Source organism: Rattus rattus, chromosome 6, assembly GCF_011064425.1.
Source record: "Rattus rattus isolate New Zealand chromosome 6, Rrattus_CSIRO_v1, whole genome shotgun sequence".
Lineage (NCBI taxonomy): Eukaryota > Metazoa > Chordata > Mammalia > Rodentia > Muridae > Rattus > Rattus rattus.
The window spans coordinates 4274517-4296233 of NC_046159.1; the positions used below are offsets into that span (position 1 = coordinate 4274517).

Here is a 21717-nt window from a genome sequence, read left to right on the forward strand (position 1 = left end):
GGGCCTATTCTGTGTGTGTAGTGGGTGGGAGACTATTTGTGTCAGTCTATTCATGGGTGTGTGTGTGTGTGCATGTGTGTGTGCGCGCACATACATGTCTTATTCCTGTATACTGCTGTGACTCCCCTGAACTTTTCCAAAGTCTCGCCCAGTCTATAGCGTGCATAGTATTTTAGTGCCCTGGGACTCTCAGACTTACAGATCCTGCTTACAGCTCATAACCTCCACACTAATCTATTTGTAACTACCATGGAGACATTTCAGGCTGAAACTGCCCAAAGTCAAACTCTTCATCCCTAAACTTATAAAGTGTACCCCATCCTTGCAAGGGCAACTGCAGGGCACAAAGATGGTAGAGCCTTAGACCTTAGTTTCTTTTTTATCTTGTATTGAATTGGTTAGCAAATCCTGCTGGCTGTTTATGCAGGAACATACCTGCCTGCCCTAGTCCAAGCCACAGTAGTAGAATGGATAATAGCATTCAACCTTAGGCTGGGCAGTGGTGGCACACATCTTTGACCCCAGCACTTGGGTAGCAGAGGCAGATGGATCTCTGAGAGTTCCAGGGTAGCCTGGTTGACAAAATGAGTTCTAGGACACCCAGGGCTAAATCAGGTCTCAAAAAAAAGTCAACTATAGTAAGAAGTCATTGTTGGAACACACTCGGTGTGGTTTAAAGCAACAGGAAAACCTAAGGCCACATAATAAAGGTGTTAAGTTACATACCTACAGGGCTTGAGAGGTGGCTCAGTTGGGACAGTGCTTGCCCTTAGAGTGTGAGAGCCTGCTTTTGTATTCCTAGAAGTATGTAAAAAGCACTGAGACAAAGCCTAGAATTAGGGCCTAAATGATTCTCAGGATCCTGGGGAAACGGAGGTAGAAGCTGGCTCCTCATAGCATAGCAAAGGACCAGCAGGTTTGGCCACTTTGCCGCCACACTCTGGTTACCATTCTGGCAGCATTCATTTCTTAGCAAGCCCGTGTGCTTAACCTCGGTTCCCCAGTGCTTGCTTTAAGCTGAGCCTCCTGTACCTCTCATCTGTGGATTCTCAAATTGAAGATTTAAAAAAAAAGGGGGGGGGTTGGGGATTTAGCTCAGTGGTAGAGCGCTTGCCTAGGAAGCGCAAGGCCCTGGGTTCAGTCCCCAGCTCTGAAAAAAAAAGGTAAAAAAAAAAATCAGTAGTAGGCATTCCATATATACCTCTTTATGTACTGTGAGTCCTGTTTAGATCACCAGACATTTATTAGTTCTTATTCTTATCTGGAGAAGGCAGTTGAGATTGAACCCAGTAGGTTGGGCCTTGCATATCCTCAGGGCAGGCCACATTCATCTTTGCCCTTTACCTTTAAAGGAAAGTGAAGGTGTAACAACAAATAATATCTAGCCAATCTCTACCCTCATTCACAACTCCCGAACTTACTGTACGTTTCCTGAGGGTCAGAAACCTTTCTCAACTCCCGAACTTACTGTACATTTCCTGAGGGTCAGAAACCTATCTGGTTATTTTTAAAGGTGTACATACAAACGGCTGAAATTATATTGTACCAGGGTTTTATATATATTTGTGTGTATGTGTGTGTGTGCATGTGTGTGTATGTGCATGTGTGTATGTGGATGTGTGTGTGTGTGGATGTGCATGTGTCTGTGTCCTAGGGGACCTCGAAGAGAGGGCTGCTAAAATGGAGACAGCCAGGAGTGGGTGGCTTGCATGCCATGTGGCAGAGTAGCTGCCAGACTGAGCAGATCCAGCTCTCAGGAACTGATAGCAAGATCCTCTTTAATTTTTACCGCAACATCCCTTGCATCTTTTTCCATTTCAGCAAAACAGACCAACTAGCCCATTCTTTCAAACAACTAAAGCCTTGAGCAAATACCAGCACTTAGCCCTGTACTTGTGATAGAATTATTAACCCTAGAACGCAGGCTATCCCTCCCAAAGAGCGTGGGCAGGAAGAATACATGGGACCTTTGAGTAAAACCACAGAAAAGGGAGCTGTCTGGCATTCGGGCTCCTCACAAAGGGTGTGACCACAGACTTGGTACTCTGTTTTCTCCTGTAAAATAGAGGCGTCCCTGTCAGTTTCCATCCTTAAATTCCAATGGGAATCTGTGGCTCAGTGTTATCTTAAGAGTTCCTCAAATACCAGCTTGCTCTAGAAGGGGACTGACTGTATTAGCACCTACTGTCATGACAAAAAGCCAAAAAGGAGTAAGTAAATAAATGCAACCCTCAACCCCCCCAAAGCGTGCGTGTACACACACACACACACACACACACACACGCTCGCACTTTAATCTGGCCATGAGCATCTGGAGCCTGACCCCTAGTGACCTAAGCTTACACCAAGGTAGGCTCAAACCACTTGGGTCATCCTCTGCAACATAGCAAGCTCAATACTGGCTTGGACCACGTGAGATCCTGTCCCAAAAACTACTTTCTTTCCCCCTCTGAGAAAGATTTAAGCATCCTCCCTCAGACCTTCTGTTTTACTTGGCCTCTTTGGGTCTGTGGGTTATCTCATGGGGATCCTGTGCTTTATGGCTAATATCCACTTACCAGTTGAGTACACACCATGCAGTCCTTTAGGCCTGGGTTACCTCACTCAGGATGATATTATCAGGTTCATCCATTTGCCTGCAAAATTCATGATGCTTTTGTTTTTATAGCCGAGTAGTATTCCATTGTGTGAATGAACCACATTTTCTTTATCCATTCTTCAGTTGAGGGACATCTGGGTTGTTTTCAGCTTCTGGCTATTACAAATAAGGCTGCTATGAACATAGTTGAGCAAGTGTTCTTATGGTATGCTGGGACAATGGGTATATGTGCACGAGTGGTACAGCTGAGTCTTAAGGTAGAACTATTTCCAGTTTTCTGAGGAATCCGCCAAATTGATTTCCAGAGTGGTTGTACAAGTTTGCACACCCACCAGCAATGGAGGAGTGTTCCCCTTGCCTCACATCCTCACCAGCATGTGCTGTCACTTGAGTTTTTGATCTTAGCCATTCTGATGGGTGTAAGTTTCAGAGTCGTTTTGATTTGCATTTCCCTGATGACTAAGGATGTTGAACATTGCTTTAAGTGCCATTCCGTCATTCAGATTCCTCTGTTGAGAATTCTGTTTAACTCTGTATTAGGGGAGATTGGATACCGGAGGGATCCAACTGGGGAACTGGGAACTGGGTAGGCGAAGGGATGGGGAGGGGAATGGGGGAGGGGGAGAATCAGGTGTAGGGAGAGCAAAGGAGAGAACGGAAATTGGTGGTGGGCACGGGTGGGGCATCTCTAAGATGTGCCAGAGAATCTATGGAGGTGACTCTAGCTGAGACTCCTAGCAGTGGGGGCTGTGGAGCCTAAATTGGCCACCTCTTGTAACCAGACAGGACTCAAACAAGCCACACACAAAACCTTTAACCCGAAATTTGTCCTGCCTGCAAGATGTGCATGAATAAAGATGAAGCAGAAACTGAGGGAATGGCCCGCCCATTAGTGGCCCAACTTGAGATCCATCCCATGGGCAAGAACGAGTCCCTGACACTATTAATGATACTGTGTTACGATTGCAGACAGGAGCCTAGTGTAACTGTCCTCTGAGAGGCTCCACCCAGTAGATGGAAACAGATGCAGAGATCCACAGCCAGACCTTAGATGGTTAAATGGAGCATGGGGGGAGTCTTATGTTAGTTTTGAAGAGGGATTGAGAGACTAAAAGGGGTTAGGGACTCCACAGGAAGACCAACAGAGTCAACTAACCTGGACCTTTGGGGGCTCCCAGAGACTGAATCGCTACCCCAAACAGCAAGCAAACATGGGCTGGACCTAGGCCCTCCACACTTATGTAGCAGATGTGCAGCTTGGTCTCCATGTGGGTCATCTAACAACTGGAGCAGGGGCTTGCCCTGACTCTGTTGCCTGCCTATGGATCCTGTTCCCCCAACTGGGCTGCCTTGTCCGGCCTCAATGAGATGTGCCTAGTCCTGCAGTGACCTGATGTTCCAGGGTGGGATGATACCCAGGGGACCTCCCCCTCCTCTGAGTAGAAGAATGGGGGATGGGGGAAGGAGCTGTGGGAGGAAAGGGGGCTGATAATGGGATATAAAGTCAAATAATGAAAAATAAAAAATAAGTAATTGCATTTAAATATATATAAACCATAACATATCATACCCTGGATACACCTTATTTCCTGCTATCCTTAAGAGGAGTTTTTAAACTAAAGAACTGTATTTTCCGGATTAACTTTTTTTTTTTGGTTCTTTTTTTTCCGGAGCTGGGGACCGAACCCAGGGCCTTGCGCTTCCTAGGCAAGCGCTCTACCACTGAGCTAAATCCCCAACCCCCCGGATTAACTTTTAAGTACAAACATGGCACAGTATAAACTCCTGGAGACATCCTAATAAGGACATAAGCATTTTTTCAAAGTAGATATTTATTAAAAAAATTATACAAATGGTATTATTAAAAATTATGAAAATTTACAAGTATTTTGTCTTCTCCTTCCAAGAAAGCATATTCTGCCTTTTACAGCTCTGACTGGCAGTGTGTTCTGACAGTACAGAGAATAGTTCCCCAACAATCTGCACAACTGAAATACAAGCATGTGACAAGCCAGAAACCCTATAGCAATTAAAAAAAAAAATTACTGCTGAAGCTAGAGAGTAATAACAGAGTTAAACTTTTCTGAAATGAACCAAAAGGGGTTCGTTTTATAATTTTTCATTATGTTTTATTTTCAAAACATCTTTTCAAAGTCAGATCTGAAGACCCCACTCACTCCCTGAAACATCAAGGGTATAGTCGCGCTGTGAAAGAGACTAAGATTCATTATGGGTTAAGTAGTGGTAACCCTACTTGAGCACACCAGCACGCTGTCAGTCACACGTGTCAGGGAGGCCACCTCCCAACTCACAACTCTGAGGAGTCAAAAGAGAGTGGCTCTCCTTACGCAACCAGGTGGGTGGCTTTAAGAAGCAGCTTGGCTGACCCCCTGAGCTTCGGAGCACAGGGGCTTTGATTACACAGAGCAATTGTTAGTTAACACAATTTCACAGGGTGCCAGGAACAAGGTCTCATTGACTTCTCTCTGACAAAATACAGCCCAGTCGCCATCTAAGGCAACCTAAGGTCAGCAGCCGACACTGCTTTAAATGACCCCAAAACAAAAGTAGGCCACCATTTGGGCTATAAATAACTTATTCACATAAATGTTATATTATCTTTAATAAACTGAGCTATTTTCAATTACAGAAATAATTTAGTTATTTAATTTACCACTTTAAGCACTAATGGGCAAAACAATGGGAAATCTACATTGATACATTTTAGGATAGTTTGATACATTTTAGGATAGTCTGATTCATTTTAGGATAGTTTGCCACAGCTTTTAAAATAAATCGTTTGACTATTGAAAAATAACATGAGGGGTTGGGATTTAGCTCAGTGGTAGAGCGCTTGCCTAGGAAGCGCAAGGCCCTGGGTTTGGTCCCCAGCTCAAAAAAAAAAAAAAAAAAAGAACCAAAAAAAGAAAAAATAACATGAAAAGGGTTCCTGATTTTAATTTGAGATGCAGCCAAGCAATCAGACTGTTTTTAAGGAAAAGGGGAGCTACTTTTCCCTTAGTCTTGACAGTCAAGAGCCCAGGATCAAATCCCTAAACTTCTACACACAAAGCAAATAAATACCCACTGCCTGCCTCCCCTCCACAGATTCAGACTGACTGTCCAAGAATTACAAGAACAAAACGCCAGGGCTTTAAGGAGAAATTTTTATTTTTTAGTGTATTTTATAAAAGACATCATCTATTTATAAACCAAAAGGTATCGTCTCAAGATAGTGGAAAATGAGGAAAAACATCTACAACCAACTTTTTGGTGACTTTTCTCACCTTACCACTGCTGTATGCCAACAAGGGGTCACCTGATCACTGACCCCAGCTGACCCCCCACTGGACCTGGGACAGCTGGGCAGTCTAGATGAGAACTCCAGGGCAAGCACATGGACCCTCTACAGAAGCAGGGGTGTCCGCTCTCCAGCCGGTTGTTCCTTCTGGAAGGGCTCTTTGATCCGAGCAACCCAGCCATAAAGCCTCTCTCTCAGGGGAGGGATGTGATGGCTGGGGTCCAGAATGTTGGTCACTCTTCGTTCTCTCTCTTGCTTCCATAGCTTGTAGGGATGGGGTGGGAAGGGCGGCCGACCCCTTTCTCTTCGAATCTGAAGTGTAATTCCAGTGACAGCCAGCATTCCCCACACGGCCAGGATGATGTAGTCTAATGGAGAGAAGTACCCTTCACACTCCTGGGATTTTGTGTTGTGGGTTGGTTTTGCTTTTCAGTAAATGCCTCAAGCTACAGCCCAGACTGGCCCTAAATGTATGGCATTCCTGCCTTCTCCTATTGAATACCGAGATTACAGACATGAGGAGTCACCAAGCCACCAATGTTTAATTCTATATGTGTGGTGTGTGCAGATTCATGTGTGGAGGTGAGGGTGGGCGGCAGGTGTCCTCTGTCTCTCCGTCTTACTGTTCTGACAGGCAGCCTGTCCCATTGAACCTGACCGGCTAGGGCAGCCAGCCAGCAGGCCCGGCTCACTGGAGCTGTGTATGCATGCTGTCATGCTTGGCCTTTTACACAGGGATCTGAACCCCAGTCCTCACGACGCAGAGCAAGTGCCTTACCCACTGAGCCACCCTACACGGCCCCAACTTCTCTTTCTCTTTCCTTGCTCCTTTTCTCTCTTTCCTCCTTCACCCCCTTTATTCCTTCTTTTCTTTTTCAAGATGGTGATCTTAATTCTGAGGTCAGCCCTGACCTGGAACTGGAACTGACCTTGCTGGCCTCAAATTTGTGGCAATCCTCCTGCCTCGGTTTCCTGAGTGCTAGGAGTGCAGCTGTGTACAAAGTGGCCTGGCTCTGAACTGTTTAACAGTGAGTGCGCACCAGCACCTCCCTTCACAGGCTAAGGGTGGGTCTTCCTTCCCAGTTTTGAACGTATGTATTTCCTGTTATGAGCCAGGACACGAGGAGACAGATACCACAGTAGGTCCTTCTACCACAGACATCCGAAAGTGGAAGCAGGTGGTGAATGCTGGCTGGGTTTCCAGCATTACCTAAGCAGTGCCCACAGATGTGCTGCCCTAGCTACTCTGTACATACTCCCAGGGGGCCATGCTGCTTACATGGATGGGACACAGGACAGTGTGAGGTGACACCCCAGATTCGACTGAGCATCCAGCAAAGACATGGCGTGCGAGTGCCATTGCCTGGGCTGGGGGCAGACTTTCCAGTGTGGCTCCTTGGGCTCACCCAAGCTCTTGAACACAAGACTTTGTAATTAAGCCCAGTAAACTAACTGCTTCTCCAGAGAGAACTCTGGTGGAATCAATCTGAGGTTGCGTCCTCAGAAGGAGAAGGGTAAACTCTGCCTAGACCCCACCCCCAAAGAGAAAAATCCCCGAACACAAGGTCTCCATGTCTGACCTCTCAGCCAAAGGGGAAGAGCTTGATAGTTACCTCTAAGTAGAGGCAAAGATTTGCCCTAAAAAGTCTTAACAGTCACAGTTGTGCTGTTCCTAAGTTCCAATTCTAAGACATGCCTTTCTGAACTAAGTCTTTAAACTTGTCTGAAATCAACAAAGTCTGAAAACTCTGTAAACGTGTAGTGTGTTTGTTTGGGTTTCCTTTAAAGCGTTAACGAAAGTCACATGTTGGGGTCCACAATCAACATCTCAGGGAGGGTAGAGACAGGAGGATCACCGTTAATCTGAGGCTAGCCTAGGCTACACAGCGAGACCCTATCTCAAGGACAAATCAAGATGGAAAATCAGTAATGGGCAGAATCTTCTAATTAAGGTAACGACATGGTCACTAATGGAAAATAAACCACATCTTCATTAACGTGAGGAGACAGAAGGCCACACTTAGTTAAGTTGGGGTGATGCTCTCATTCCTCATCCACCCGCACCCCTGGACATCAGACAGGGTCCCTCTATGAGAATGGACAGGTGAGTGAACCCAGCTAATCGAGCTCACTTAGAGGTGTGGGGGGAGGAGGACCCAGTCCCTCCGACATCTGAGTCTTGGTTCCTGGCAGAGCGCTCTCATGGCATCTGTACCTGTCTCCTCTCAGCCCCAGGTGATGCGCATGCGCTCCTGTGAGGGTAGGTTAGTCAGCCTGCCTATTTAGCCATCAGGCCAGCGTCTTACCGTTGGTCTGGAAAGGCACTCTGATGAAAGCCCCTCGAAAATCCGCATTGAGAGCTCTCCTGAGGACGTTCAGAGTGATGTAGGAGAGGCTCGTGAACATGTAACTGTTAATGGCCAACACCACGGAGTAGGAGCCCACTATTCCACAAGCCAGGATGTTCAGCTGTGGAAGAGAGGAGGACACAGGTGTCACCCATGGAATGAGAGCGGCCTCCAGCTCTCACGGTGGCCTCAATGTTGTCTCAGGGCTAGTGAAAAGGTCCTTACCCACAGTGGGTCCTTCCTATTCTTTGAGAGCTTCATACAGTGTGTTTTTATCATATTCGCTCCTGTGCTCCCCGCCCCCATAGTAGGTTCTCGCCACACTGTTTCCGCTCAGTGGCTGAGAGTACTTGCTGCTCTTGCAGGGGACCCAGCACTCACATGGAGTTCACAACCATCCTTACCCATAGTTGTAAGGAATGGGTCACCCTCTTCTGGCCTCTATGGGGACCAGGCATGCACTGGGTACACATGTTTACATGCAGGCAAAACACGCAAACTACTGTGCAACCATATGGCCAGGGACACCATTCCATTAGGTCCTATGTGGTGACTGTGGCACTCCAGACCTGTGTAGTTCACTCCAATGCCTGAACCAGGGGAAAACTGCCTAACAGTGTCCTCCTGAGAATGCAGCCCTGTCACTGAGTGGTGCACAACTAAACGGTAGAAGTAACCTTTCCTGAAGAAGACTCTGCACAGTAAGATCTAATCAAAGGAGCCACTCTGCAGAGGCAGCTAAAACTAATCTCCCTTTGAGTGGCTGCAGCAGAGGAAGGTGGTCTGCTCTGCTCTCACAGCTGGGGGTACTGACCCTCGAGGGACTGGGGGCTGTTCAGATCCCTGCTGGGCAGGGCAGAGCAATCAGGGAAGGGGCCACAGACAGATGCTAAAGACAGTACAACTCCTGATTCTTCAGCCTCTTGACAGGAGACAAAGGCTTCTTCTCCCTCGACAGGACCCCTTTCTGGCTGACCAGTCCGGGATGATCAGATAGATGATCAGATATGTTAAAGACTGGTCCAGAACATGCTTACCTGAAGCTACAGGCCTGCCTTTGTTTATGTTGATCAGTCCAAAGTCAGGGGAGGGGAGCTCACCCCAGGCCACCAGTTCAAAGTTCCAACCCTCCAGGGCTGAGATGGGTTCAGTTCCCATCCACATTCCTGTGGTGTCCATGCTGTGGGTGTGGGTGTGTGTGCGTGTGTATGCAGGTGTGTGCAAGTGTGTGTGTGTGCACAGGTGTGTGTGCAAGTGTGTATGTGTGCACAGGTGTGTGTGTGTGCAAGGTGTGTGTATGGGGGTGTGTGTGCATGCACTTTCACTGGCTTTCTTTCATCGGTGGGGAAAGTAGACCTGCCCTGAGAACCCTAAAGGACAAACACTTGACAATTGCAGAACTTCCTCAGCACCGATAACCACAGAGTCCTCCCTAGTGAAGGAGGGGACCCCTGAAGGCTGGCGGGCTGGGCCATCCGACTGCCCTGGCACACTTACTATCCTCAGGCAGCCAAGGAAGATGACTGGAACAAGCAGAGCTATGCAGGAGAACGTCACCCAGAACACTCCATCATCATGAAAGACATTTAGGTTTCCTGGAAAAGCAGAGAAATCAAGAATAAATACGACACTCACAAGTCACATTTCACTGTCTCGGTGTCTGGATGCAGACACTCGCAAGGCTTAAAGTGACAGCTAGAGAATATGCTGGCTGCTAGACCCACGCTCTGATTTGCATTGAATGGTCAGTAGAACCCATACCACCCTGTGTGTGTGTGTGTTTGAGACAGGGCTTCTCTGTGTGGCCTTGGCTGTTCCCATGCTCAGACTGGCCCCGGTCTTTATATCAGGAAACCCTGTCTCTGCCTGGATTAAAAGTGTGTGCAGCTGTGCCCAGCTAACAGAATCCCTTTTAGGTTTTTTAAAAGATTTTTCTAAAGATTTATTTATGTATGTGAGTACACTGTCACTGTCTTCATGCATACCATTAGAGGATATCGGATCCCATTACAGATGGTTGTGAGCCACCATGTGGTTGCTGGGAACTGAACTCAGGCCCTCTAGAAGAAAAATCAGTGCTCTTAACCACTGAGCCATCTCTGATGTCCCCATCCCAACATCATCCCTTTTAAGGGCATGTTCTAGAAGGTGTGAGGGGACTAGAGGGTGACCTGAAGAGGGTGCCATAGCCCTTGCTCTCCTGTTCATCAGCCCTATAGCCCTGTGGCTCTGTGGCTCTGTGGCTCTGGTCTGCTTCCTATCTCTAATGTGGCAAGACTATACTGTGTGGAGGCTCCCCATCACCCCTCTAAGTTTTCATAATCTTCTGTAATGAGGAGATGCCCACAGATGATATTCCAAGTTAAGCAGTGAACTCAATATGAATAGATTTGAACCACTAGCCCAGCTCCTCCCATGAAGAACTAACTCTAGGACAGACCGGAGTGGGACACGTATGTGCTTCATACACTTTCTGCTACCGTGCACCTGGGTGACCCAGAGCTGCATGAGGTCATGATACCTGCACTCCCAGACATTTTTAACGTCTGAAGAGGTACAGACACCTGCACTCCCAGACACTGTTGACGTCTGAAGAGGTATGCTTCTGCACTGAGGAGGCAGACTCAGGAGAATCTCTGAATTTGAGGCCAGCTTGGTCCACACAAAGGTTCCAAGCTAACCAGAACCACATGATGAGAGCCTGTCTCAAAAAAAAAAAAAAAAAGTCAGTAAATAGTTAAAAATTAAAAGGGAGCCGTGGTGTTGAAAAGCCTCGGCATAGAGACTCTTGCCACAGCCTAATGACTGGAGTCCACATGGCAGAAGAAAACTGAAATGGCAAGTTGCCCTCTGACCTCCACACACTCCTATCACCACTTGCTTAAACACACACTGATTGATTAGCCGATGGTATTCTTAAAGCAAGCTTTACAGCTCATATCCAGAAGTCTAACCCCTCTGCTTTAGGGGCTCCCTAAAGCTCATCCAGTAGACAGGAGGACGGGCAGTGGAAGCTCCAGGGGCAACCCCGAGGTCTGCCAGCCTCAGAGGACAGCAACACCTCCAGCCACCCCACATCCCCATGATGGAGCTAAAGTCATCTCTCTACTAAGACAGCCCCAGACGTCTTTGCTTTTCTTTTACAGAAAACCTGGAAGTGAAACATTACAATTGCTAAGAATGTTAGCTTCAAACAAGCTAAGGAGCTGCTTTTACTTCTTATAGATCCATTTAATTTATGTGCGTGAGTATTTTGGATACATGTAAGCACCAAGGGCAAACCTGGTGCCCACTGCGGTCACAAGAGGGCGCCAGATCCCTGGAACTGGGGTTACAGTATGAGCCACCACATGGGCGCTGGAAAGCAAACCGGGGTCCTCTGCCAGAGCAGAGCAGTCCGAGCTATTAACTGCCGAGCCCTCTCCTCTGCCAGAGCAGTCCGCGCTATTAACTGCCGAGCCCTCTCCTCTGCCAGAGCAGTCCGTGCTATTAACTGCCGAGCCCTCTCCTCTGCCAGAGCAGTCCGTGCTATTAACTGCCGAGCCCTCTCCTCTGCCAGAGCAGTCCGTGCTATTAACTGCCGAGCCCTCTCTCCAGCCCCAGTCAGATTTCTGTATCTGATGGAAATAAATTCCTTAAAACAAGAACTTCAACAAAGAGCCCTGCAGACCAGACTCTGCCAGTCCGCTGGCCCCTGAGACCCCCTGGGGTGGGACAGAGACAGGCGAGACAAATGGAAACAGCACCAGGCTCCCAAGCTCAGCGCCCATCAGAGCAGCCCCTGCTTCGTTTGGGAGACATACTGGGAGTCTCCTTAAGACTGGAGTTAGAGTCAGAGGTTTAAAATGTTTTACTCGGGACACTGAAGCCAAAGGATCACACTGTGAGTTGAAGCCAGCCTGGACTGCAAAGTCAGACCTCGTATCAAAATACACAAAATTTAAAGTAAAATTCAGAAATACAAATAAAGCCTCGGTTCTCCCCCATGAGCCTCAATACTGCCTTAGCTGTGGCAGAAGCTCACAGAAAGCTGTCCCTGAGGACAGTGTAAGATCCCCAAGGAGGATGCTCTCCGCTGGCCCTCCCCTTAGTGTCAAGCCATCTCTGCCAGTGCCTTGACTCTTCAGAGGGCAGAGATGAGCCACAGGCCAGGGTCTGGATTCCTGACAGCTCCAAAGCCCAAGTAAACCCCTCACAGCTTGCAAGTCAGATCTCCTACCCAGGGGAGTGAAGAAAGTCCCAGAAGAGACGAGGAAGCCCAGCACGAGCCCCACACACAGCATGCACAGTGTGAGGATCCCGAATCGCCACCAGGAGGCCACCAGGAGGAGTCCACCAATGCTGCCAGCTACTGCGGTGAGGACCAGGCGAACTACAGGAGGGAGAGAACACAGATGAACCTGCAGGCTTCAGCCTGGTAGTCATCCTAGGGCTGGGGACAGAGCAGCTTGGTCAGCAAGGCAGGACCGAGAAGGCAAAGGTGGCACCGGCCGATCTGGCAAATGTTGGGGCTGTGACTCGTGAGGCTGTGACGGGTGGGGCGGAGGACGTGGCTCAGCTGGTAGAGCGTTTGCCTAACCTGAGGAGACTCTGACTTCCATCTGCATTCACAGGAAGGACAGAGGTCCACAGAGCGAGTCCAGGCCAGCCTGAGTTACACGCGCCCCTGCCTCAAGAAGTAAATGAAGCTGGAGAGAAGACAAAGTTTGAGGTTCCCTCCCTCCGGGGAGCACTTTGTGCTACTCTGAGTCATCGTCTTACTCTGTAGCCCAGGCTGGCCTTAAACTCATGGTGACCCTCCCTCTGCCTCAGCTTCACCCATCCTGGAGTACTAGCTACTCACCCAGGGTTATCTGTCTCTATGGCACTGGTGTCTAACTGCAGAGCCCCTTCGGGCTCCTGCCTCTTTTGGTTTTTTGAGACAAGGTTTTACTATGAAGCACAGGCTGTCTCAAATATGCAATCCTCCTGCCTCAGCTTCCTGAGTGCTGATATTACAGGCATGTGCCCTGGCCTGTGTTGTACCCAGAAGAGAAAGGAGGTGGAGGGGGTTCCAGGCACGGCTTACCCGTCACCTCACCCTTGATGCATGATGACCCCCAGCTAAAAGGCAGGCACGGTGGGTGGGAACCCAGCAGCTTCCTGTCTGCATCCCAAGCTAAGCCATCGTCTCTACTCACCGTCGTACTTCAGGGCCGTCAGTCTGGTGATCAGGATGTAGAAGAAGAACCCCAGGAAGATGAAGCCCACGAAGAATAATTCTAGGAGGAAACGAACCACAAGATAGGAAACAAAGGAAAACCTCCGTCAGGGTCCTGGCCTACACCGTGGAGGCATCTAGAATACAAGTGTGCGCTGGAGCACCTGCGCCTCACGCGCCAGGCCCAGTCACCGAGGGAACGGCGAGCTAAGGGCAGGGAACTTTAGAAGTTGGGCGAAGCTGTTATAAAGAAATGGATGACGAACGTGCTAGACTGACTGCGGCATCAGATACTTGCCGCGTTTGCCTATACGGAGCCTGTACATAATTAAATGGTTACTTGTAGTCTCAGTTCATTTACTACACTTCTCTCCTCCCTCTCCTCCTCTTCCCCTTCCTCCTCCTCCCTCTCCTCTTCCTCCTTTACTTCTCCCCCCTTCTCCCTCCTCCTCCTCTTCTTTGAGTAAGGGGTTCCATTATGTAGCCCAGGCTAGTCTCAGACCCATGGACTCACGATCCTTCTGCCTCAGCTTTCCAAAGTCTGGAGTTACAGGCATGGACCGCCACAACATGCCATTGTTTTTTCAGTGTGTGTGTGTGTGCTTTGGCGTGTGTGAATGCATGCGTGTGTGTATGTGTGTGTGTGTGTGTGTGTGTGGTGTGTGTGCATGTATGTGTGTGTATGCATGTGTGTGCGTGTGTGTGTATGTGTGTGCGTGTATGTGCATGCATGCGTGAATGTGTGTGTGTGTGTGTGTGTGTGTGTGTGTGTGTGTGTGTGTGTGGCAGGCGCCTGCTGCTGAACTGGATTAGTTGGCTCCAGAGGCTCTGCCACTCTCCTTCCTCCACATCCCACCTTGCCTCACTGACAGGCACCACCACATCCAGCTCTACATGGGACCTGGGGTTTGAACTCCGGCCCTCACAGGCATCTCCCCAGCCCTCCGTCTTGCCTTCTGCACAGACCTGCCAAGTACTCTAGCCTTAGCTATATCCCCAGGCCTGGGTTTTCTACTTAAAACACTTGTGTCTGATCTGAAAGGACACACTAAATATTAGATAAACAAAACAAACTGAAAGATAAGGAGAAAGTAAAATGTGACTTTCATACATTCTCTTCATTCACTGACATTCATGTAGCCTGGGCATACAGACAGATACGTTTGTTTCCCACAAGTAAATCTAATCTTCTCTTTTGGGGGTGGGGTGGGGTGGGGTTTGAGACAGGTTTTTCCTGTGTAGCTGTAGCTGTCCTGGAACTCACTCTGTAGACGGAGTTAGCCTCAAACTCAGAGATCCACATGCCTCTGCCTCCTGAGTGCTGGGGTTAAACATGTCTGCCACCACCGCCCGGCTGTAAATCTAACGGTGATGAGGACAGCTCTGTTGGTTTTCTCAGTTTCTCCTCAGCTGTTACTGAACACTATCTCCATCCCCCAGGATGGCAATTACAATCTCAGTCTGTAATCACTGAGCCCTGAGTATGAACTCTTCCCTGTAATTCTTCTTATCAACTAAGCAAGGAAAAAGATCACGTCCAAATGAAAGGAAGAAGTTTGCGATTTCAGCTCTGTCAGAGCAGGCTCTCAGGCCACTGCTCAGGGATTACAGTTGCGGGCTACAGAGCTCAGACTCACAGCCTCTGTTTCAACGTGCGTGTTCTGTAAATGGAAACATCACATATAAAAGGCAGTGACGGCGACAAGTAAGTCCCACTGGCTGTTGTGTGGCACTCGTCCATCCTGCAGCTGAGGCGCTGAACAGATCCAGGGTCTCTGTTCACCAAGACCCCAGCCTGATTTGTACAAACTCAAACCTCCTGGGGTTCCCAAACCTAGGCGGTTTTCCAGTCTCCTCATCTCTAATCTCGGCAATCTCCAGCTTGCAAGCCAGAGCTATGTAAGAACCGCCATACAACTGACTTACATCCCCTGGAAAGAGGCAGCTGCACTCTGATGTAGAAATTGGGACAATTAAAAATGCACAGCCGCTCCACAGACTCTGTGAACAGCGCCTATGCCCTCACAGGCCCCAGCAGCAGGGCACACATCACAAGATGGAGAATGGGGGCTGTGTGGGGAAAGGTACCTGTTTTCCAGAATCTGTGTCCAAAGAAACAAGTGAAGAGCCCGAGCAGGGCAAACAGAGTGGAGAACACTTTCGTAGATACTCTTCCTGAAAAGAAAATAAATAACAATCAGTGGACAAGTGCATCTGTATTCATTAATAAGCAAGGCGGGGAACAATGGGAGGTGTCCTGGCTTAAGAATCACTCCACACACCATTAGTGCTCCTAAAAATATTTTTGTCTCCTAATGAGTGAATCTACACAGGCAGCCACCACCAGCGGCTGCTTTTTATAACCAGGAGAACCAGACGACACATGCTCCTGACGAAGGCACTCCACTCCACCTAAGGTATTCCCTTAGGAGCAGTATACCAGCAGTGTGCCTCAAACAAGTCTGTTTCTTCAACAAATGAACTGCAAAGAGGAAAAGTGGGCGCCCCAGTTAAAGGAAACTCATGAGCCCCGTTTAGACCTCCTCTACAACCTGACAGCCCATGGTGGTGACGCATACCGTAAGCCCAGGGAGGCTGAGAACAACTTCATATTTGAGGCCAACTGTGCTACACAGTCAGTTCTTTTTTTTTTTTTTTTTTTTTTTTTGGTTTTTTTTTCGGAGCTGGGGACCAACCCAGGGCCTTGCGCCTTCCTAGGCAAACGCCTAACCACTGAGCTAAATCCCCAACTCCTACACAGTCAGTTCTAAGGCAGCCTGAGATCCCCATCTCAAAGAAAACTGGATAATGGGGGCTGGAGATACAGCTCAGTGGGTAGGAGCACTGTTGCTTTTATAAAGGACTGAGGTCTGATTCCCAGTACCCAGCCATCTGTAACTCCAGCTCCATAGGATACAACGCCCTCTTCTGGCTTCTGCCGGCATTGCATTCACAGACTACACAGGGCACACAGACAAAAATCCATACATACAAAATAAAAGTAAATAAATCAGGCATTGTTTAAAAAAAGATACCTCTTATCAAGAGGATACCCTGCTCACCAAATTCACCTTCGTTGGAAACCCTCAAAATGAGCATAAGGAAATCATCTTTGAGTAAGAACAGACTACACACTCAGAAAAAAAGCTTACAAGATGGATCAGATGCACCAGACTCTTACGAGAACGCACAGGACGTGTGCTTAAACAACAAGAGAAGAGTGCAGACCAGGGTCTGTGAACCACGGTTGGTCCACAGATCTGTTCTTTCTGATCTCCAAGAACAATGGAGGGAAAGATAAAAATGTATATTCTGCTTTAGATCGTGGGTGACCGTCACCAAAACCACGGAGCTGGTGGGCTGTTCCACCTCACTTGCCTTCAAATAAAAAACCTGGGGTCTGGAAAGAAAGCTTAGTTGGTAAAATGCCTTCCAAGTCCGAGATCCACATCCACATAAAAGGTTTTGTGTGACAGTGAGTGCCCCCCAGTGCTGGGGAGGTGTGAACCAGAGGTCCCTGAAGCTGCTGGCCAGCTGACCCAGCCAAACTAGAGAGCTCCAGGTACAATGACAGACAGCCTCAAAAGGTGTCCAACATCAACCTCTGGCCTCCGCGTGCACACACATGTACACATGCATGAACACTGTGAGAAGCCACCGTGACCATGCGACTTATAAAATGAAGCACTTAATGGGGCCTTCCTTACATTTTCAGAGGTGATTTCATGACCATCATATCATGGTGGGAGGCATGACAGGCAAGCATGACTCTTGGGCATGGGTAGCTGTGTTTGAGTCAAGTGACAGTCTTTTTGTGGCCACACACTACTCAGGTTCTGGAACCTTCTCCTAGACCCTGTGTCACATCCTTGCGAAGTTTAGTTTCAACAAAATCTGACGACTCTGATAAACTAGAATTACCTTCCTCCCCCTCCCCACCTCCCCACTCTTCTCCCTGTTATTTGATGGTGCCAAATATCTGACAGCATCCCTCAGCCTCTGCCCACCCTCAAGGTGACTTCCCACCAACCTGGCCTCTCTTCAACAAGAATCCTGACACTGCACTGTTTACAAACCCCACAGCCCAGACATTGACTTTTGGTGACTTTCCACCCACCTGCCTATACTTCTTGGAGATTGGCTCTAACACTTTGATTCAATCAGGAATCTGCCTGTCCTGACACTGAAGGTCCTTATCCCCAGTTAGTTAGTTGATTGATCAATAAAGAAGCCAACGGCCAATGACTGAGCACGGAGCCCAGGCTGTAGCCCAGGCTGGCCTCAAACTTTCTATGTAGCTGCTGGCTCCGCCACAGCTAACGGATGCTTCTTTAGATGGTAGCTCCTTGTAAGAGCCCCTGAACTTCCTCCACATCCTGTCCTGTGTGCCCTCGCACCTATGAGCTCTGTGCTGCGAAGCCAGTGGTCAGTTTTCAACAGAGCTTATTTATCCTCAGCTTTAACCCAGTTGACGCTTTCCCTTTGAAATGCTTTCCCACACTGTGCTCATCAAACATGTCTTTCTTCCCCACCCCCACCCCCCACCCCCGCCCCATCGATCCTGCTCTCTCAGCCATCGTAGCAGGATCTTTCGGGGCTTGTCTGCAGAACCAATCCCTTTTCCATGTTCTCACTTGGACAGGGAGGATGTCTCAGCTGTGGCTGTGCATCTTGAGTGACATTCTCCAGTCTTAGTCTTCCCCTACATTAGCCTTCATATCCAACCAACTATGGACTGAACATCTCGAGGAGGCTCCATGGGGCTCTCTAACTGCCATGGCCCTTCCCACTGGTGCACAGCAGCTCTCCCTCTGTAGTGGCTCAGGCTAAACCTAAGTCACTTGCCTTAGTTTCCTTTCCTACGGCTGGGACAAAAGCAACATAACCCTGAAAAATGCAACAAGAGAAAAAGCATTTATTCTGCCTCACAGTTCAAGGGTAAAGTCTATTGTGGTGGGGAAATCCCAGTAGCAGGAAGAACTGGTCACACTGCATCCACAGTGAAGAAGCAAAGGCTTCACAAATACATAGCTAGCTCAGCTCGCTCCCTCCACCTTACATAGTCCAGGTTCCCTGTCCAGGGAGTGGTCCTACCCGTGTATGTATGCATGTAACTTACCCTCATGTGACTGAGAAACACAGGAGTATGTGCAGACCCAGAAAAGGAGAAAAGTAAACAGCACCATACAGCAACTAACACTGAGCGAGTAAGGGAGGGGTGTGAATACCTTCTTATTATTTTAGCATCTTTTCTGTAAAATTATTTCAAAATAAGCTACCCTGACTCGTGTAGCAGTTTCTGCCAGCATTTATCTTTTCTCCACAGGTGCTTAGTGATCCCATCACAGTCTAAGTCAGACCAGGGTGCCCTTTGGTCAAAACCTCCCAGTGCTTTCTACGTCCACCAGTAGAAAAGCCAGAGCCCACTCTAACCTACAAGGCTGGCCATGCTGCACCCCTGACCTCACACCTCCTGTCACTGTTTCTGTTCTCACTGCCCTGCCTCAGACCTCTGTAGTCCCCCAGAAATAGGACTTAGTGTGGCTGTCCCCTCTGCCTGGCATGTACTGTGCCCAGATGTGCACATGGCTCCTGCCTGGAAGGCTTCACCAGCCCTCTCATCTCAGACTTCTCTCTCAGCCACATGTGACTGCTCCCTTTTCTGCTCTGTCTTTCGCCCTTGTACCCATTAGTTTCCTAAATGATATGTTTTATAAATACACCATCCCCGTCCTAGCTCCCTCACAACACATACATGTATATTGTATGTGGTGGGAAAATGGGCACCACCAGCCATGTACTGAGTTTTGTGCACTCATACATTCTACTTGCATGGAGGATAGTGACACAGCATCTTTTTTTAGATTTTATTGTATGTGTATGTGTGTTTTGCTTACATATATGTCTGTGCACCATGTGCATGCCTGGTGTGGTGGTTTGGATGTGCTTGGCCCAGGGAGTGGCACTATTAGGAGGTGTGGCCTTGTTGGGGTAGGTGTGTCACTGTGGGTGTGAGCTTTAAGACCCTCACCCTAGCTCCCTGGAAGTTGGTCCTCCACTGGCAGCCTTCAGATGAAGACGTAGAACTCTCGGCTCCTCCTGCACCATGCCTGCCTGGATGCTGCCATGCTCCCGCCTTGGTGATTATGGACTGAACCTCTGGACCTGTAAGCCAGCCCCAATGAAATGTTGTCCTTATAAGAGTTGCCTTGGTCATGGTGTCTGCTCACAGCCACCCGGTATCCTTGGAGGTCGGCAGAGGGAATCAGATACCAGGAACTGGAGTTACGCATGGTTGTGAGCTGACACGCGAGTGCCGGAACTGAACCCTGGTCCTTTGCATCAATGCACTTAACTAGTGAGCCACCCCTGCGGCCCTAACGTGGGGTCTTACGAAAGGCAACCAGCAAGTGAGTGAATGAAAGCTAGGCAAAGCATTTGAACAACCTGAAGCTCTTCACTGGTGGAAATCGATCTGCAAAGCCAAGGAGGAATGTGTCCAGTTTAAGGCCACATACTCACCAGGAGGAACGCAGTTACCATTCACTGAATCGAAACTGCAGGCATACGTGTGCACGGGCACATAAGCAGCAGAGGTATTGAGGGAGGGATCCCAAACGATGACATTATAGATGACCCCTTGTCCCGGGAGGGAAGAGAAGGACACGACTGTCTTATCGTCAGCTGTTAGAGTAACCACCTAGAGACAAACACAGCGAGTGGTGTTTGCATGGTGTTTACATGGCTTTTAAAGCTGTGGTCAACTGACGAGACCTGCACAAAACCACGCCAGTCAGCAGTCCAGTATGGAGCTATTGGCAGCTGATGCCTTCTCGGGCAGGGAGAGTCAGTTTCCTTTTTAAAAGAGAGTGTGTGTGTGTGTGTGTGTGTGTGTGTGTGTGTGTGTGTCATTTGTGAGTGTGTGTGTGTGTGTGTGTGTGTGTTTTTGTGTTTGTGTGTTTGTGTGTCTGTGTGTGTGTGTGTGTGTGTTATGAGTGTGTGTGTGTGTGTGCGTGTGTCTGTGTGTGTGATTTGTGAGTGTGGGTACCCAAGGAGTCAGATCCCCCCGGAGCTGGAGTTGCAGGCAGCTGTGAGCCACCTGAAGTGGGTGCTGGGAACTGCATCCAAGTCCTCTGCTAAAGCAGCAAAGGCTTTAGTGCTCTCAACACCTGAGCCATCTTTCCAGCCCAAGAGTCAGTTTGCTTTAAGAATATGACCCCGGAAGTTCTGTCAAGCTCCACTGGACAGCTCTTACCCATGAGTATATGGGCAGTGTGAACTAGACTCAATGAACTATTTGAAACAAACAAACAAACAAACAAAATGGCAGGAAATTGGGTGGGGGTTTGGAGGAGTGGACGTGGGAGGAGTTAGGAGGAGGATTTGAGGGGTGGGTATGGGAGGAGTTTAGAGGGGTGGATGTGGGAGGAGTTAGGGAGAGGACTTTGGTGGGATGGATGTCAGAAGAGTTAGAGGGAAGAATTTGGAGGGGTGGGTGTGGGAGGAGTTAGAGGGGGGATTTAGAGGGGTGGGTGTGGGAGGAGTTAGGGGGAGGGGTTTAGAGGGGTGGGTGTGGGCGGAGTTAGAGGGAAGGGTTTGGAGGGGTGGGTGTGGGCGGAGTTAGAGGGAGGAGTTTGGAGGGGTGGGTGTGGGCGGAGTTAGAGGGAGGAGTTTGGAGGGGTGGGTGTGGGCGGAGTTAGAGGGAGGAGTTTGGAGTGAGTATGATCAGAATACACTGCATTCATGTACGAACGTCTGAAAGAAGCAACAAAACGCATGACAAATACTAACAGCTGTGTGCGAATCCTTTGGCAGTTTCTCAGTTTTAACACCCTTCCATTTACACTTACCAGAAGTTCTTATCTAAATCCCTCAGGTGTACAGAAAATTATCATCTACTTCTTTTCCTGCCTCAGGATGATGAGGTCACAGATATGGTGGCAAGCCAATCATAACAAAACTGACTTGCCTCTCCCCAGAGGCTAAACCATTCCAGAGCACTCAAACCAGCCACATGAGCTGTCAGAGCCAGACTCACCTTGACCGCACTGGCCATCACCTGGGCCACCTGGGCCATCCTCTGAAGATGCTGGAGCAGAGAGGCCTCGGTGAGGTCGCCCTCGGGCAGGAAGTACTGATACACATGGTAGCGCAGCCTCCACCTGGACTCCTGGCCCGTGCTCACGTCACACGGTGGGGGCTCTGCAGCTCTAAAGACAAGCACAGCTGGGCATCAGCCTCGGTCTCTGGTGGCTCAAGCCCTGTCCAT

At 48.8% G+C, this 21717-nt stretch overlaps 1 protein-coding gene and 1 long non-coding RNA gene across 2 annotated transcripts in view; one reads left to right on the top strand and one right to left on the bottom strand.

The window, feature by feature from the left end:
* Positions 1 to 5744: 5744 nt before the first annotated feature.
* The window catches only part of Tm7sf3 (transmembrane 7 superfamily member 3), a 31311-nt gene continuing 15338 nt past the window's right edge, over positions 5745 to 21717 (bottom strand). The window contains exons 5-12 of the mRNA XM_032905411.1: positions 21487 to 21658; positions 19971 to 20148; positions 15537 to 15623; positions 13429 to 13509; positions 12468 to 12620; positions 9746 to 9843; positions 8207 to 8369; positions 5745 to 6268 (exon numbers count right to left, since the gene is read on the bottom strand). Coding sequence (XP_032761302.1) covers positions 6006 to 6268; positions 8207 to 8369; positions 9746 to 9843; positions 12468 to 12620; positions 13429 to 13509; positions 15537 to 15623; positions 19971 to 20148; positions 21487 to 21658 — 1195 coding nt within the window. The 3' untranslated portion in view covers positions 5745 to 6005. The remainder of the gene's footprint in view (positions 6269 to 8206; positions 8370 to 9745; positions 9844 to 12467; positions 12621 to 13428; positions 13510 to 15536; positions 15624 to 19970; positions 20149 to 21486; positions 21659 to 21717) is intronic.
* LOC116903091 lies at positions 10459 to 10973 on the top strand. Its single transcript, XR_004388249.1, has 2 exons — positions 10459 to 10802; positions 10846 to 10973. It is a non-coding gene; the product is annotated as an uncharacterized LOC116903091 (long non-coding RNA).